At 33.5% G+C, this 18,838-nt stretch overlaps 3 protein-coding genes across 3 annotated transcripts in view; 1 reads left to right on the plus strand and 2 right to left on the minus strand.

Annotated features, from left to right (window-relative positions):
• Positions 1-18,838, plus strand: part of LOC136274997 (ATP-dependent DNA helicase pif1-like) — a 423,530-nt gene that overhangs the window by 218,893 nt on the left and 185,799 nt on the right. The gene's annotated exons all lie outside the window — the stretch shown is intronic.
• LOC117685086 (fibropellin-1-like) overlaps positions 1-18,838 on the minus strand; it is a 187,130-nt gene that overhangs the window by 10,669 nt on the left and 157,623 nt on the right. The gene's annotated exons all lie outside the window — the stretch shown is intronic.
• On the minus strand, positions 14,851-18,681 carry LOC136274866 (uncharacterized). The gene is made up of 7 exons (XM_066082650.1): positions 18,556-18,681; positions 18,313-18,432; positions 18,082-18,207; positions 16,782-16,910; positions 15,940-16,071; positions 15,736-15,811; positions 14,851-15,371 (listed from the first exon to the last, which is right to left on the minus strand). Exons 5-7 carry the CDS (start codon positions 16,034-16,036, stop codon positions 14,912-14,914), a joined length of 633 nt encoding a protein of 210 aa, XP_065938722.1. The 5' UTR covers positions 16,037-16,071; positions 16,782-16,910; positions 18,082-18,207; positions 18,313-18,432; positions 18,556-18,681; the 3' UTR covers positions 14,851-14,911.

Genomic DNA, 18,838 nt, shown 5'->3' on the forward strand with positions numbered 1-18,838 from the left:
ATTTTATATATTTTAACTACTAAATCAGTTATCTAAAGTATTATTTTTAATAATAACTTGTTACTTTGCTGAAGGGATACAAATTATGGACCGAAAATAATGTACACGCATATTGTATCACGGGTGCGGGCATTTTCTCTTTGAAGTTGTGAACTTGATAAATCCAGTTAAAATGAAAGTGTGTGGAGCTTAAGTGTGCGTTAACTTCCATTGCAATAACTTGTTAACGCACATTCCAACCCCCCAACCCCCCGAAAACAATTACAAATTTATTTAAACAAATAGAAAGCAAAATATCATACACATTTATGCATGTTCAGAAACCAAAATGACTTTAATGTTCAATTTTCATGAATGATCATACAAATCATGCATGACTTCGATTTAAAAACGCACATTCCAACCCCCCCCCCCCCCAAAAAAAAAAAAAAAAACAACTTCAAATTTATTTAAACAAATAGAAAGCAAAATATCATACACATTTATGCATGTTCAGAAACCAAAATGACTTTAATGTTGAATATTCATAAAAGATCATACAAATCATGCATGACTTCGATTTAAAAATTAAATGAAATCTTACAGTTTTCAAATTTGAAACCACGGTTGGTCAAGTGTGTCGTGACCCGTTTCTCAGTTTTTTCGATGGATTCCAATTTTGTTTCAGACAGATTAGAGGCACACGCAGTTTCTTGGACGTGCGTATTTTCTCCACAGAGGGCTACGGTTTCCATTTCCAATACTTTCGGTGCAGGAGGATCCAAAATTTTACTCACATTTTCAGATACTTCTAGACAAGATCGCTTGTACTTACGGACCGCCCGCTCTGACCTATGACCCGTTTCTCCACAATAGCCTGCTCGTCCATCCATTTATTGATTGGTCGAACCTTAGTGACCGATGCAGACAGGATTGAAATCTAGACGCCTCTTTTATCAATTGTTTGAAACCACCATTGCATTAAGGAGCATCATGGATTGCATGAAGTAATTATGATGATGTCAGACTCAAACTCGATTTGCTTTTTTCTTTTATCCAACGACTGAAGTTCATTAACAGAAAATATATTTAACAATATAAGTCACACAAACACTAAAAAACAACGTGCTCTCAATTATCAGTATACCTCGAAGTCCTACGCACTATGAACTAGCGCGGAAATGTCATGACTTTAGAGTTCTCTATACTTCTTTTCAATGTTTTTCCCAGAAAATTTTTGATGCAAGGGGGGGGGGGGGGCGGGGCGATGGCAGCGTTTGTGCGCGGTGCGACGTAACAGCGCCACAGCCAGCGCAAAATCACTACGCGTAAAAATAATATAACCATATGATGAAATGTACTGTATGTTACATGTATGTACTATAATTAATGCATTGTCGTGAAATATACATCAACAAGTATTATTTCATTTTATTTGTAATTCATTCATGTATATTTTTTATTCATATTTTTCTAGGTTTTTTCTAGCAAAACTAATAACATTTTTTCATTTCTTTTTTTCAAAATCAACTTATTTAAATAGGCTGACCTTCACAAGCTTTCATAAGAAATATAGATTCACGAAGCAGTTCTAACGCCTTCTGTTTTATTTCTTTCCCTTTATACATATAAAAACTTTTTTACGGGGGGGGGGGGGGGGGGCAAGAAACAAACAGAACTATGCAATTACAGCAAACTTAATTTGACACCAAATTTAATTAAATTAATTACTCAGTCATTTTCAGAGGTTTACTTTAAGATGTCTTTATATAAATGTTATGTGACATCGCTTCCGTGTATGACTTGCAATCAGGTTTAACTGTATTTTTTTAATTTAAGTACATTTGCTTCAGTTTTCAATATTTGTACTGCAAAAAACAGTTCAATCCTACATGTACCACAACCAAGCTAACTCCATCGAGGGAACGTTGAGCTATTTTTAGATCCTGGAATATCCCGATAATGGCGGGGGTGTCGAAGAAGGCACATTATATTAAAACAAGTAGTAATCACCCCTCTATTTATGCATTTATTACCGATTTATAAACTCAGTTTTAATATATCTCAATCATGAGTTCAGTCCTTTAACCGTTAACAACGTGTGCCCCCTTGCTGGGATTGATGTCGATTGAAGTTAGCAACGCTCTCTGCGGGTGCAAACGTTTTTATGAAGATTGAACGGAATGACGACAAGTTTACATCTACTTATCACTGTTAAGATTTGAATGATTGGAAAAAAGATTTCCTTATAATACATGTAAGTATGCATAGCGGGAAGCATGGTGGTGTAACGAAGAATACTGACCCAGGTTGAAATTGACCTGGGGTCATTTTTCAACGTTAAAAATTGAGACCAACATCGTGAAATTTATACCCAGGGTCATTTTTCAACGGTATGAGAAAGATTTTTCTAAACTCTGAAGACATCGACACGTTGAAAATTGATCCTGTTGAGAATTGACCCCAACCTCAGAGTTTTGATCTGAACTGGAACTTACTCTACACAGTTTAAATGTACAATCATGCACATATTTGAAAGTTTTAGTTTTAAAATGTTCATACTGTCCGATACATATGAGGACGGGCTAATTTTTTTAGCTTGATGGGTTCAATTAATCATTTAATTTTGAGACTGAAAATATGATATCCATTTATTATTACTATACTATGTAAATAAAGCTAAGAAAATGAGCGTTAGCCTCGGAATTGAACAGGCGAGTAGGGCTAGAATACTTTTTGACATAGATGACATGGTTTTCATTCCCTCATGTTACATAATTTTAAGTTTCAACTTGTCATAATCTCTGATAAATATATCTAACAAATGTATTGCCCGTTATTGTTACTTTTAAGGCAATTCATCAGAGCTCTATTCGACAAGCACATGTCGTTGTATTTTCTAATAATTGAGAATATAACCTCTATACTGTTTTATTGGGTAAAGGGTATATATATTTATATCAAGACAAAAGGATATAATGTTAGATATCTATGCTTAATTTGAAGAAGTCAGCATCCCTGACAAAAAAATAAATGTATGGTTGTCATATTTTTATCTTTGTTTATGTATACTGTATTATACATATATACTTAAAGCTCTACTGACATTATAAAAAAGCAACGAACGTAAACAAACAGCCGCCATATTTTATCGATAGACGCCATATTAGTTGGTGTTCGATTGTAAACTGCTAACCATATATAGGCCTTATACTTCGTCACCCATAGCGCATTAGTCGATAAACAAAGTACCTGTGTACTCCGACAAGGTGACGAAGTGCCGGTGTGTGCATAGGCCTAGAGACCGCGGTCGCATCGCAAAGAAGATTTTGAGAAGTTTGCAACAATGTAAGAGTCTTGCATAAAAATGCACATTACACACAAGCAATAAAGAACACCAACACGCAAATGTGCTCACTTCAAATGTATTTCCACTTGTCATGTCTGTCATGCACGCATGCATACTCTGTGTGAACGAAATGCTTGTTTCTGACAAGCGTTTGAAAGCATTGATCGGGGAGAAGCAATTATTCGTAAAAAAAAAATAAAAATTAAGGAAACTATTTTTCACTATGATGCTAACATATATTTGTTAGGAAATAAATTAAATATAATCGTTTTGGATTAATCCTAACCATTCCTAGGTCATTTTTCTTCATCAGAACGAGAGCTATATATATGATTTTTTGTGATAATAAAAAACATGTCTGATCATTTATGTTAGAATAAACCTGCTAAATAGCATTCTTTTTATGCATCATCGCAAAAGAATCAAATGGAATGTATAATATTTTATATGTATAATATATGTATAATATTTTCTGCCATATACACATGTAAACTTGCCAATGAAAAATATCTTGCTGTTATCGATACCTTCTTTTATCTTTAACAGGAACTAAATAAATATGCAATAAAATGCCTTTATTCAATAAATATAATATGGTAAAATAATATCATTTTTCATTCATGACAGAACGGGAATTATTATCTGAAGTAAATCATAATCATATTTCAATAAACATCAGCTGCATACAATACACATATACAAGCTTCATAAATATAAGATTGATGTTCAGAATACACAAGTTTTCATGTTTCTCATTTTCTACATACAAGTAGTAAGAAAACTTCATAAAAAAGATAGATGTAAAAAAATGCATGAATTTTCTCTCTTATCTATACCATACAAAATTAAAAAGTTATAATTACTAATATTACAGACATGGGCACCCTAAAACTTTTACATATTGAAACTGTATTCTGTTGATACATTATAATATTATACATAAAAATATATTTTAAAAGACATAAACCTTTTAATGAATTCATACATCATACATGAAAACTAGATGAATATTATATGTTTTAATGAGTAAATTTTAACATTTTTATTCAACATTGTTGTCCCTGTGAAAACAGGGGGAATTCCAAAAGTTGCCCATGCAAGAGGACAGGTTGCACTAGTTGTCGGAACCCATGTTGTCAGTTCAAGACAACATCCACAAATGAGGAAGTAAGTAAAATGAATTCTTCTCCTAGGAGTGTTGGCCATCTATTTCGATGTTCAACCTTCTACCACGATGAGGTCCTCCTAGATCAGAAGGGATAAATTTTGTAAATGTTACAATAATTGTTTCTGATTGTAGCCTGCACGCTATCACCCTTACGCCTCACAGAGCAATCGCAACTCGAGTAGGGGAAATATTCCGAGCCGAAATGAAGTCTTGGAGGCTGCGGCTAGTCCAGACAATGGACAGGACATTGAGACAGTGTCAATATTGCGAGTAAGTATGTATGAAGTTACTGTAAACGTATCATATTTAGTGTGTACAATATTTGGGGGAATACGATTTTTCAACAAGTTAGCGTGGATTTGATTTAGCGCATGTCTGAATGTACTTTTTTATCTGCTTATATATTTTACATTTGGCGATGTACTTGATTTAGCGGATGCGTTTTCCGCCAACGACGCTAAATAGAATACACAGCCAAATGTAATACATTAACAGTATTAGTCTCTTATACTTTTACAGCAATATACAACTTTTCTTGCCTTCTGAAACTGTACATTTATGTTCAATGACTACAATCAGCATTTCAGTGATACTTTTCTATCAAATGATACACTTCAGTAAAGCCCGAGACCCAGGATTTGATGATCAAGATAAATTGGCAGATATGTTGTCAAGATCTTTTGACTACCTAGTCCTTGTATAACCTGCACAAGATCTCCCATATATTTCTTTCATGCAGTTTATAATGAGTCCTGAAAATAAATAATAAAATTTTCTTTTATGCCAAAATAAGTTCCCATCTTATATGAATAATACTACACTGTTACTAGTAGTTCATATAATCAGGAGAATAAGGAAGTATAAAAAATCACCAAAGCGTGTATCTACTGTTACCTGGAATGTAGGAGTATTCTTTGATTGATTCTTTTCATATGCAACCCACTGCTTTGTTTTTCGTGAAACGTGGGAATAAACATATGGCAAACCACTCTCTGTGACCTGGGGTAGCCTATGAAGATGGTTATTATGGTCCATTACAGCTAACATGTTTCTTATGGTGTAGGAATCATAGCTATAGGACACTCTTTTTGGTACATAGTGTAAAAGGGTATGGCTAAAGAAGTTTTCAATTGCTCAAGTTTGACGACAGTTGACATAAAATGCCATACTTCCACACCAATCCCTATTGGAAATTGCTTTCCTATAAAAATATATGTATGTGGTTACAATTACTGCTTATTCATAAGTACAGTAATAAATATGAAAGAATGTACATTCTACCAGACCTACCTTAGTTCTTGAAACGCAGAAGAATTTCTATGAAGCCATTTTCTATTTGAAGATAAGGACTCCAAGTTATTTTCAGTATGATGACATCTGCAATCATAGAAATGTAATCTATTACAATAGTATCTTAGTGAATCATACACAATTTGATTCAAATTAGATTTTCAACATTACCTTCCCCCGGGCCACATGTGTTGATTAGTGATATGATAGAGAATGCCTAACCACTTTTTCAATAATTTTTCTACACTCCCTTTGAAAACACTGCAGCAGTACCAAAAATGGTTAATACATGTTAATGGTCGAATCCTTTTTGGCTATCTCTCCAAGCAGAAAGGCCAGTTTCTTTGCTTTATGCCAGATGTCTAAACTGTGGTGCAGATGTTTGAATGGGTCAGTGCCTGTAATACACATGAAAACTTTTATTTTCAAAATTTCCCTTTTAAAAGTAGATATGTAATGGTGAATTAATTACACACTATATTATTTCTTACATTATGTAAATACATGGATATTTACTTACGCATCATGAAAATTATATTTCTGCTAGCGTCAGAAATTATTTCCCACACTACATACGGTGATACATTTAGAATGTAGTTGAGACCTCTCTCAATCAGGAGCCTCTCCATTTTAGGACTGTGTCGTCCAACCTCCCGATAATCTCCAATCTCCAAATGTATGATGTGCTTTGAATTTACATCCATAAAGACAGATTATACTTGTTGGTACAAAACCCTTAAATATTTTTACAAATATTTTTTTTCAGAAATTGTTTTCAATAAATTAAACAACAAGGCAATGTCTACAGTACAGTCAATCTAAATGACTGCCTGGCAATAAATTCAGTAAAATGTTCGCAATAATGTAATACCTGGAGTATCATATCTTACATCCACAGCCAGGCTCAGGGGTATCTCTTTCAGTTTGTCACCAATATCTTTCACGTGTTTAGTAAACACTTTCTGTACTGCAACCTAGTTGAAAAGATTGTTAGCATACTTGTTGATACATTCATTGTGTCAAATTTAAACATGGTACATGCAATAGTATGTTAGACGGAAATGGAAAGGGTTAAATCATAAAATAATACATGAACTAGCAAGTATGAATCTACAATTTATATTTAAACCTACAAACGATAAATAAGAAATCAATACTTGCTACATATGTACTGAAGATGCATTCTATAGAATTGTCTTGCTGATCCAATTGCAAGATTAATAAATTTTGCACCCATATTGAACTGATCCCATGATGCTCCTGACAAAAGTACCATTAATTGCAGCAAGATTGCAACAACACTCCTGCCTCCATAGAATGGTCCACTGTCCAACATGACCATTCTGTTTCAATAATAATTATTTGTAAATGTGAAATTATTCAAATATAACATTACAACCATTATCAATTGAGTACTAAGCAATGACAACATTATGTATATTTTTTCTATTATACAGAGCTTCAGTATCACAAATGTATACTGTGGAATCATTAGATTTCGTGGTGGCTCAATATTTGTGGCGTTCGTGGGTACCTCTCATCCACATTTAACATCCTCCACGAATTAATAAATTTTTCATAGCACATTTTCAAAACTTTTTTTTTTAAATTTACATTATACAGTATGATTTAATTGACATATATTTGTGCTAAAACTAGGTAGTGGTCATTTATTTATTTTATGATAACTTACAGTGCAGGTATATTGATACTTTACTCCTGCTGCTATTTTCTCTGCCTCAACAATGGAGGATTGAATAATAGGATCACCACACTCTGTACAGGTCCTCCTTTTCAATAAGTCCAATAGTTCCCTCTCCCCAACAACAAATCTTCTATCAGACAATATGCTCACCTCTTCCTGGTCTTTATCACTGTCGATCTTTTAAAACAATGCATATACATTATCTATTTTACAAGACATATATAGGGGTAAGATATCACTGCAGAGTTAAGAGTGTATAATTATTTCACAGTTGTCAACGAACGTAAACAAACAGCCGCCATATTTAATCGATAGACGCCATATTAGTTGGTGTTTGATCGTTATCTGCTAACCATATATAGGCCTTATACTTCGTCACCCATGAGCGCATTTGTCGATAAACAAATTACTGTGTACTCCGACAAGGTGACGAAGTGCCGGTGTGTGCAGAGGCCTAGAGACCGCGGTCGCATCGCAAAGAAAAATTTGAGAAGTTTGCAACAAGTCATGGCATCCAATGTAAGAGTCTTGCATAAAAATGCACATTACACTCAAGCAATAAAGAACACTAACACGCAAGTGTGCTTACTTCAAATGTATTTCCACTTGTCATGTCTGTCATGCACGCATGCATACTCTGTGTGAACGAAATGCTTGTTTCTGACAAGCGTTTGAAAGCATTGATCGGGGAGAAGCAATTATTCGTAAAAAAAAAAAATAAAAATTAAGGAAACTATTTTTCACTATGATGCTAACATATATTTGATAGGAAATAAATTAAATATAATCGTTTTGGATTAATCCTCACCATTCCTAGGTCATTTTTCTTCATCAGAACGAGAGCTATATATATGATTTTTTGTGATAATAAAAAACATGTCTGATCATTTATGTTAGAATAAACCTGGTAAATAATATTCTTTTTATGCATCATCACAAAAGAATCAAATGGAATGTATAATATTTTATATGTATAATATCTGTATAATATTTTCTGCCATATACACATGTAAACTTGCCAATGAAAAATATATTGCTGTTATCGATGCCTTCTTTTATCTTTAACAGGAACTAAATAAATATGCAATAAAATGCCTTTATTCAATAAATTTAATATGGTAAAATAATATCATTTTTCATTCATGACAGAACAGGAATTATTATCTGAAGTAAATCATAATCATATTTCAATAAACATCAGCTGCATACAATACACATATACAAGCTTCATAAATATAAGATTGATGTTCAGAATACACAAGTTTTCATGTTTCTCATTTTCTACATACAAGTAGTAAGAAAACTTAATAAAAAAAGATAGATGTAAAAAAATGCATGAATTTTCTCTCTTATCTATACCATACAAAATTAAAAAGTTATAATTACTAATATTACAGACATGGGCACCCTAAAACTTTTACATATTGAAACTGTATTCTGTTGATACATTATAATATTATACATAAAAATATATTTTAAAAAACATAAACCTTTTAATGAATTCATACATCATACATGAAAACTAGATGAATATTATATGTTTTAATGAGTAAATTTTAACATTTTTATTCAGCATTGTTGTCCCTGTGAAAACAGGAGGAATTGCAAAAGTTGCCCATGCAAGAGGAGAGGTTGCACTAATTGTCAGAACCCATGTTGTCAGTTCAAGACAACATCCACAAATGAGGAAGTAAGTAAAATGAATTCTTCTCCTAGGAGTGTTGGCCATCTATTTCGATGTTCACCCTTCTACCACGATGAGGTCCTCCTAGATCAGAAGGGATAAATTTTGTAAATGTTACAATAATTGTTTCTGATTGTAGCCTGCACGCTATCACCCTTACGCCTCACAGAGCAATCGCAACTCAAGTAGGGGAAATATTCCGAGCCGAAATGAAGTCTTGGAGGCTGCGGCTAGTCCAGAAAATGGACAGGACATTGAGACAGTGTCAACATTGCGAGTAAGTATATATGAAGTTACTGTAAACGTATCATATTTAGTGTGTACAATATTTGGGGGAATACGATTTTTCAACAAGTTAGCGTGGATTTGATTTAGCGCATGTCTGAATGTACTTTTTTATCTACTTATATATTTTACACTTGGCGATGTACTTGATTTAGCGGATGCGTTTTCCGCCAAAGACGCTAAATAGAATACACAGCCAAATGTAATACATTAACAGTATTAGTCTCTTATACTTTTACAGCAATATACAACTTTCCTTGCCTTCTGAAACTGTACATTTCTGTTCAATGACTACAATCAGCATTTCAGTGATACTTTTCTATCAAATGATACACTTCAGATATACTTCAAGTTGTTTTGTTTTCATCCTCCGAAATTAAATAATGATATTTATTTTACTTTAGGAAACTATTTCAGAAATGAATGAGCAGACGCTACGCCAAGTTCTAATTAGAGCAGCTGAAGCTGAACCTGACTTGATGAAAAGTTTTATCGAAGGTTCAAGGCAGGACAGTAACCCCAGCTCAGAAATAGCATGGTGTTCATGTGGGAGATGTCAAGCATTTGATGATCCTCGCATGAACCTATGCTGTTGCCAATCTACATGCATAACTTCAAAACCAGAATTCAGAAATCTGTGTTTGAGGCATGATGTCTTGGAGATTGCCAACATTCTGAACTGGAGTTATCGTACCAACCTTGAACCTTCATTCACTCCATCTACATTCCGGAACCAAGCGTACAGGAATTTTGTGCTATGGCAACACAGTACCCTTGGAGCAGGCAGGAGAGTGCCAGTCCTTTCATGTGTGTGTGTGGCCATCAGGAGGAGATTTCCACAAGTAAATGCACAATATAGGGGCTACCACTCCGCAAATTCAGACTCTGAATAAATTTATAATGTGAAAAACGTACTTCATTTTTTTCTGCTTTTCATTTCTGCAAGTAAAATCCGAGACCCAGGATTTTATGATCAAGATAAATTGGCAGATATGTTGTCAAGATCTTTTGACTACCTAGTCCTTGTATAACCTGCACAAGATCTCCCATATATTTCTTTCATGCAGTTTATAATGAGTCCTGAAAATAAATAATAAATAATAAAATTTTCTTTTATGCCAAAATAAGTTCCCATCATATATGAATAATACTACACTGTTTCTAGTAGTTCATATAATCAGGAGAATAAGGAAGTATAAAAAATCACCAAAGCGTGTATCTACTGTTACCTGGAATGTAGGAGTATTCTTTGATTGATTCTTTTCATATGCAACCCACTGCTTTGTTTTCCGTGAAACGTGGGAATAAACATATGGCAAACCACTCTCTGTGACCTGTGGTAGCCTATGAAGATGGTTATTATGGTCCATTACAGCTAACATGTTTCCTATGGTGTAGGAATCATAGCTATAGGACACTCTTTTTGGTACATAGTGTAAAAGGGTATGGCTAAAGAAGTTTTCAATTGCTCAAGTTTGACGACAGTTGACATAGAATGCCATACTTCCACACCAATCCCTATTGAAAATTGCTTTCCTTTAAAAATATATGTATGTGGTTACAATTACTGCTTATTCATAAGTACAGTAATAAATATGAAAGGATGTGCAGTCTACCAGACCTACCTTAGTTCTTGAAAAGCAGAAGAATTTCTATGAAGCCATTTTCAATTTGGAGATATGGACTCCAAGTCATTTTCAGTATGATGACATCTGCAATCATTCGAAATTCGTACCCAATTTTCGAGCCTAGGCGAGCTCATAGAAATGGCGCTACTGGCGTAAAAAAATTGCATTGTGCACAACTTCAAACTATGGTCTACCTATCCTGAAAATTTTATATTCACATCTCTGATAGTCTCTGAGTTTATGTCTGCACAAAGTTGGTCGTAAAAATTTACAAAATCGGCCGTAAATCGGAACCGGAAGTGACGATTTCAAAATTTCAAAAAACTTCTAGAATTATGACCACTGGCAATCATCTGTGAAAAAATGGTCGAAATCGGCCGAATAGTTTTCGAGAAATCGCGTGCACAAAATTCGTGAAAAAAAATAATAATAAGTGTATGTGTGATCAATGATGGAATACCATAAATTATTTTGACTTTATATAAAAGTTGTTCAGGTTTGTACTCTTCAAATTAACTTCAACTCGACGCCATTGTGGCCCTTCAGGCCTTTGATTTATTTTATTTTTCTGTTATTCCCTGTGCAATACCCATATCAATTATAAGCTGATATATCAAAGCTTTACAAAAGGCAACACGATGAAATAAATGTTTTTATATAAACTTTATGATTTATCTACCCCTATACAATAGTGAAAAATAACTACTCTAACAGAAAGTTAACATACATGTACATACTGGTACAGTGAACTATGATGACTTACAAACTTGTCACGTCTGAAATATCTGACGCTATCCTGGATTTTTAAACAAATATGATATTTTGTTTGATATTTTACATTGCAGAAAAACATGCCTCATATAAAAATCATAAAAAGGCAAGCGAAATGTCATATATTTCGAACGACTATGTTATTTACATACTGTTCTTCAATTTGAAATAAGTATTTGGGTGTACATATAACCTTGTCATATCTATGTTACATACTGTTCTTCAATTTCTTCGTCTTCACCATGGATATGATCAACATTATCGTCATCATCTCTGTCAAAATCCATATTTATGGCACTGCTACAATACAAAATAGAGTCTAAAGTGCCATCCAAAGCAACATTTTTGTTTCTATAAAACTTGTTTCCAATTGTGTCTATCCTAGTAAGCGTTCGTATTCTTGAAGCAATAACTAATAATTTCTCCCTTGTGTTTACACGTTTTACATGTACTTTCATGTTCAGGCACCGCTCTGCGCATGAGCAAAGCATACCATGAACAGTCCGTGCTGGAGGTAAACGCGTGGTTTTACTCGGTTCGTGTTGAATTTCTCTAACACTTTTACAATGTCATGTTGTCGTTATTTTATTTTTCAATTGAATGCATGTACAGTGTAGGCCGATACGCTATAAAAGAAATTCTTACCTGAACTTTTGAAATAAAGAACCGATTTTGGTATTCGAAGTAGAAATTTCCTTCCGGTGCGCTAGGAGCCCGTGTGTTGCCAGCAGTTCTTGAACGTCAAGAATGAGTAGTAAAGTACATGTATTTTATTTTATTTCTGAACTCGGGGCATTTCCGAAACCTTTGCGTTTTGTCGTATTTTTCATACGCCGGAAATTATTTTCTTTAGTATGCCTTTTGTTTTAGCCGATGCGACTCGAACACGTTGACAATCTCAACAAAATCATTAATGCGTGACCATTCACCTGGGTAGTACCTGGTTGGCAGATATTAAGGCTATAGAAACTAATATGGCTGACAGTGGCCTGTCGTTTAAATGACTTCAGTAGAGCTTTAAGGTTTCGTCAAAATCAAATTTGGAAGAATAAGTAATATCTTAAATTGGTTGACTATTTTAAGAGTCATACATCATCTGCACATCAAAATCTTTGTAAAGAGTTGCAGAATTCAGATTTTATGATACCAGTATCATACAAACTTTCCTTAAGAAACTACTGACCTGTCGTTTAAATGACTTCAGTAGAGCTTTCAGGTATGTACAGAACACTTCAACATTTCACGGATCGATTCAGTATGCTTTTTAAAACAGTACGTTTCACGTTTTCCACGGTTCTGTTTAAAAACTAAAGCTTTAAGCTTTGTGAATGGTGTGCTTGCTTTTTTAAGGACCGAGTCCAGTCCGAGTGCACATGGTTTTGAGTATATTTATTTTTTCAGGCATTCGTTAGTGCAAAGTTATAACTTTTCTGTATTGTGTTTTTATTTGAAATTAGCATCATTCTTGACGGATCTGAGTTTATTACCATAATAAATACTGTAATGGTGCTCACAAAAGCATCGTTCCCTGATATTGTAAACTTCTGCCTAGAACAGAATAAAATACGATTCCAAGTTCTCATAACTTGTATTGTTAAGATTCTTTGACTGGGCATCAACAGTTACTTTAAAGCAGCATATAACAGTGACCAATAACAGGCAATAATGATAATTCTTATAACTGAGAGTTCATTATGAACAAATTTTACTGTACATGTTACCACTGGAAAAAAAAGTGATCAGAATAATTTGCTGAATGTTTGACAATGCACATAAAATTTTAATTAAGTATAATTATGTTAAGGAGAGTGAGCTGGACATTCTCAGTTGCATGGAAGCAGTATCACAGCAAATTAAATACCAGTCAAAGGTAAAGGCAATGGCGCCACTGAATTCTAAATACAAGGTTTGGAAATCTGCCGTGTAGTAACAAGTTAACTAGCTTCTTTTTGATAAGTGTATTACATACATTTAATAACTGAAAATCAGGAAGGTGGTCCTTACAAAAACCCAATCCCCTTTTTAATCCACACATGGAATTTATACATTTCTATATTACATGTATTCCTTCTATTATGTTGGAAATTATAGGGGGTATAGAATTACTGCCTTATAGACCAGTGTTTCATTAGGTCTTTTCATGTGCCAATATTATAAATCCATAAATTTGCAAGATATGTAATTTCTACTCAAGGTTTTTATCCTGAAAATACACATTTGGGAAAGAAAATTACATGACTGACTTATCTTAATATAACGATATTTCATTATACAGTCTTCCAACATGGTACTGACTGGGGGAAAATCTGAGGCACCAAGGCTTGTTGTTGTCACTAATAGAGATGAATCTGTATCAACTTGTATCGTGGTTGGTGATGGTGTCAGTATGGATGTGGAGCACAACATAAAGGAAGCGTTGAACATTTTAATCTGTCCGTACTATGCGCTAGATCTGACATATCCTAAACAACATCAGTTGGTGGGATTTCTTCAACACTATGTACTTCAGGACAGAAAGAATTACTTCTTAATGTCGACCAGCAACCTCAAGCTTTCCAGAAAGGTTGATGATGAGCTAGCCAAAGAGTAATTACCCCTGCGAGATGATCATGAATAATTCATGATTTTCCCATGAACAATTCATGAATTATATTCATGAAATGTTCATGAATTATTCATGAAGATCCCATGAACTTATTATTGGACATTTTAGAATCATGAATATTTGTTCATTAAAAAAAGTTGATGAATATTCATGAACATATCTATTCATGCATAATTCATGAACAGTGATGTTCATGAATATTCATCATTTAAAGAATGTCCAATAATAAGTTCATCGCATCTTCATGAACTATTCATGAAGATTATTCTTGAAGTATTAATGAACATTCATGATTGAATGACCTTCATGAACCATTTATGAATATTCATGATTAAATACACCTTTATGAATATTAAAATAAACCTCATGAACCATTCATGAACATTCTTACCCATACACAAATAAATGCACTAAATTGGTATCCACTTTTATTCCTTTCTTTTCAATTTAACGACATAGTTGACGCTTTCTCTCAACTTTTTGCAAGTTCTGAATTTTTTCACGTAAGTCTTTCCTTGTGAAATCTGGAAAGGTTTCAAAAATAATTCTCTCCAGAACCCTGAATCTAGCCTGGTCAAGAGGAGGGCGGGGTCCCTCCTGCCTGCATTTAATAGTTCTTTTGCCAGAAATGGAAGAGTTTTTAATCTCATTTTTAGAAAAAAGAGAATTAAGTAAGAATGCGACAGCATCCGGCGCTTTTGTGAATTTTTTGCAGGAGCTGGTCAACTCTGATAAATTAATTGGCCCTGCGTGTGGAATGTCCAAGACTTCATCATCAGTGGAATTCTTTGATGGATCACCGGTTTCTTTTTTCTTTTCAAGTGAACGGACTCTCCTCCTCAATTTCTTCACCTCCGATTTTAATTCGTCAACTTCTTTTGATAACCGGACAAATTTTTCCCTATCCCTACAACAAAATAGATTTAAGAACATGTCAATTAAAATTTCTTTAATAACATTTTGATCACAAAAAATCCTTATCACCATTTTAAAAATGCAATCTCATGTATGATAAGGTTGCCTAAAACATTCACATTATAAAATAAAAAATATAAAGTATACTCTTTATTTAGCAGTTGAAAACTGTTAAAATACAACAACTTTTGGTGTAAAAATGCTACAGAATGCAGATTGATGTCAAGTACCAAACTAAAACTGAACAAGAGGCCCAATGATGAAAAACTCAACCAGGTTATTTAAGTTAATACAAGGATTCTTGAGAATTTATCAGGGCTTTAATACTAATATAGGTAAATATGAACCATACTAACCTTGATTTGCTTGAAGACTTTCTGGACAGAAATTCATTACCAGTACTTTCAATGTAACTCTCTGAAGAAATTGTGTCTGTTAAAACAGAGGGAAAAAACTTTAAAGCAAATTTAACATAAATGAGATTTTTTCCCTCAAAGAAATCATGAAAGGAAGTGGTGCAGAGAGACAATGCAAACAGTTCCAAAACCTGCTTGATTTACCTGTGGATTCCAATGGTGAAGCTAGCTGTAACTGTCCCGTCACTGAATCTGAATCTGAAGAAAATGTTTTCTTTTTTGGAGTTTGTCGTGGATTCATGTGCCTGGGAACAATGGGTCCGTGCGAACAGGATGCTGTTTAAGAAATTTTTTTATATCTACATGAAGTCTTGGGTCAAAGCACATAAGCTTGTGTGTATCATTATAAAGTATGCGTCGTTCAACTCTGATCTCCAAGTATGACGTCAAATAGTACGTCATCACAACTTGGTATACAAACAGCTGGCGCAAAAATTCCAGGGAAGTTTATCAGAGATGAAATATATAGATACAGAGCGATATCATCCCAGTAAACAATAATCACTCATCACATGATGTTATTTATTGTTTCTTTGATATTTTCTATAAGTATAATAATATGATAAAAAATCATTTAACATGCCAATTTTTAATAATTCACATCCTGTATTAGCCCTCGGTCGCTGATATACAGCTACCCTGGCTAATATAGGATGCGATATAAAAATTGCCATGTAATAATCTATATATAAACAACAGTAAATCACTATGTTACATGTGCTGTATTCAAAGGGTCATAACCCCACCCACAGCAAAGAAATGATGCAACAAATTATCCGAAATTTACAACATTGCTAATCAATATGCCATTTATCATAATCATAAAATTACATACACCCCAGGTAATATTAATGATTTTATATCAAACCCTGTTTCCCTTTGTATATATATAGTATAAACAATAAAATGTGTTTCTACGAATTAAACTTCGAAAAAGTTAAAAGAGTGGGCTCCAAGATTACGATACATGAATCTGCTTGATTTACCTGTAGAATTAAGTGGTATGGTTGGTGGCAACTGTGTCGACGAGTCCGAATCTGATGAAACTGTTTTCTTCTTTGGAGTTTGTCGTACATTTGAGGGTCTGGCAAGGGGTCTGCTTGGACATGATGCTTCTTAGAAATAAATGTGTAAAATTTATATCTACATGCAGTCTTGGGTCAAAACACTTAAGGACTACAGACTCAATTCACTTTTACAATAGTGATTTTCACGAAAATTTTATACGAGTTAAAGTTACTAAAGATACATAAAAATCAATCCAAAAATACGTAAAAATCAAATTATATATCAAGTTAGGACCATTTCAAAAAATGTTTGTGTTACATCTCTTTTTCAACTGAACATAAAAAGGTAAAAAGCATTTTTAAGAATGAAAAAATAATTTTAAAAATTCCTGCAATAGATTTTTTATCCAAATTAAAATGTGACTCTAGAATATATGATGATGCAGTTTGTCGTTATTTTTCTCTAATTTTTCATGAGAATTAAGTACTGTGCAAACTATGAAACAAAACAACTATCAGAAAATGCTTAACATTTGTCTATGATAAAATACTTTTTAAAAATTCAGGGAGGATTTACTCTTTTTTATATATGAGTATTGAAGCAGATAAAAATGTAAATGATTTGTTCACTGGCTCAAATTCTTTAAACTAACCTATGTAGATGGTTATAATTAACTTTAACTAATATAAAACTCACCGCAGCACTTGACATCCCTTAAAGATATCTGTGCATGTTGAATAATATTGAAAGCATGATTTTAGCATGGTAAATTATAGCAAGGTCAGCCACTACTTGCACTACATTAAATGTGTATTAATGACGTTGAACAGCTATATATTGCGTCATAAGCGATTTTTCATTGACTATCAGTGATTGTGACGTAGTATTGAGATTTCAATGTTCGTAACAATCACTCCTTTAGCTGAGCTATATATCTGCTCAAATGGAATTGGGTCTGTCGTCCTTAAGTACATGTTTCGTTATAAATTACCATAAAGCATTACATTACAAATGCTTAAGTATTCATAATGCCCCCCTTACTTTCCACAATATTCAATAAATGAGTTTAAATTCACAGCAAAGAAATGATGCAACATATCTGAAATTTATACCATTGCTAAACAATATGCCTTTTTATCATAATCATAAAATAATAATAAAACTATCATTGTTTTAATATCAACTTCAACCCGTTTTCTTATTTTGTGCATTGTTTTGTGTGCATGTACACATACACATATATGAAGGTTACTAGATATATGAACTTGCTTGAATTACCTGTAGAATTTACTGGTGTGGCTGGGGACAACTGTAAAACTGAATCCAAATCTGATGAAACAGTTTTCTTTTTGGAAGTTGACTGCGAAGTCGGTCTTGGAAGATCTGATTTGCTCGAACAGGACGCTATTATATGATATATTTTCATTATCGTGTTTGGAATCATGAAAGAAAGTCAGTGCAGAGAGATGATGCAGATGGTTACTAGATATATGAACCTGTTTGAATTACCTGTAGAATTCACTGGTGTGGCTGGGGACAACTGTCTCGCAGACTTTGAATCTGATAAAACAGTCCTCTGCGGAGTGAATTGCAAAGATTGCCGTGAAAGGGGTTTGCTCGAACAGGGTGCTACTAAGACATAAATATTATTTATGTTTTTATGCAATTATTCAGAGACAAAGTACATCTATTCAATAGTTTAACTTAATAAGAGACTTGACTTTAAAAGAAATTAATATTCAGTACTCATACCAACTGATGCATCCTTAAATGTAAAATTAAGCTCCCCAGCTTTCTTTTTGTCCTCAAGATGTTTTTTATCATCTGAAAATTTACAATAAATCAATAAGACAAACAAAGTTTCCCTTTGCTTTTTCAGTTAATATTAAATTATATAACCTTAATTGTTTGACCTGTCCCTTGATCATAAACAAAAAAAATGCATGCAAGAAAAAATAGGGACGAGAGGCAAATAAATATGATATGTAGAGGATCTGTTTAATTCACAAGATAATGCAGAAAACAGATTTATGAC

This window comes from Magallana gigas, chromosome 1 (assembly GCF_963853765.1).
Source record: "Magallana gigas chromosome 1, xbMagGiga1.1, whole genome shotgun sequence".
NCBI lineage: Eukaryota > Metazoa > Mollusca > Bivalvia > Ostreida > Ostreidae > Magallana > Magallana gigas.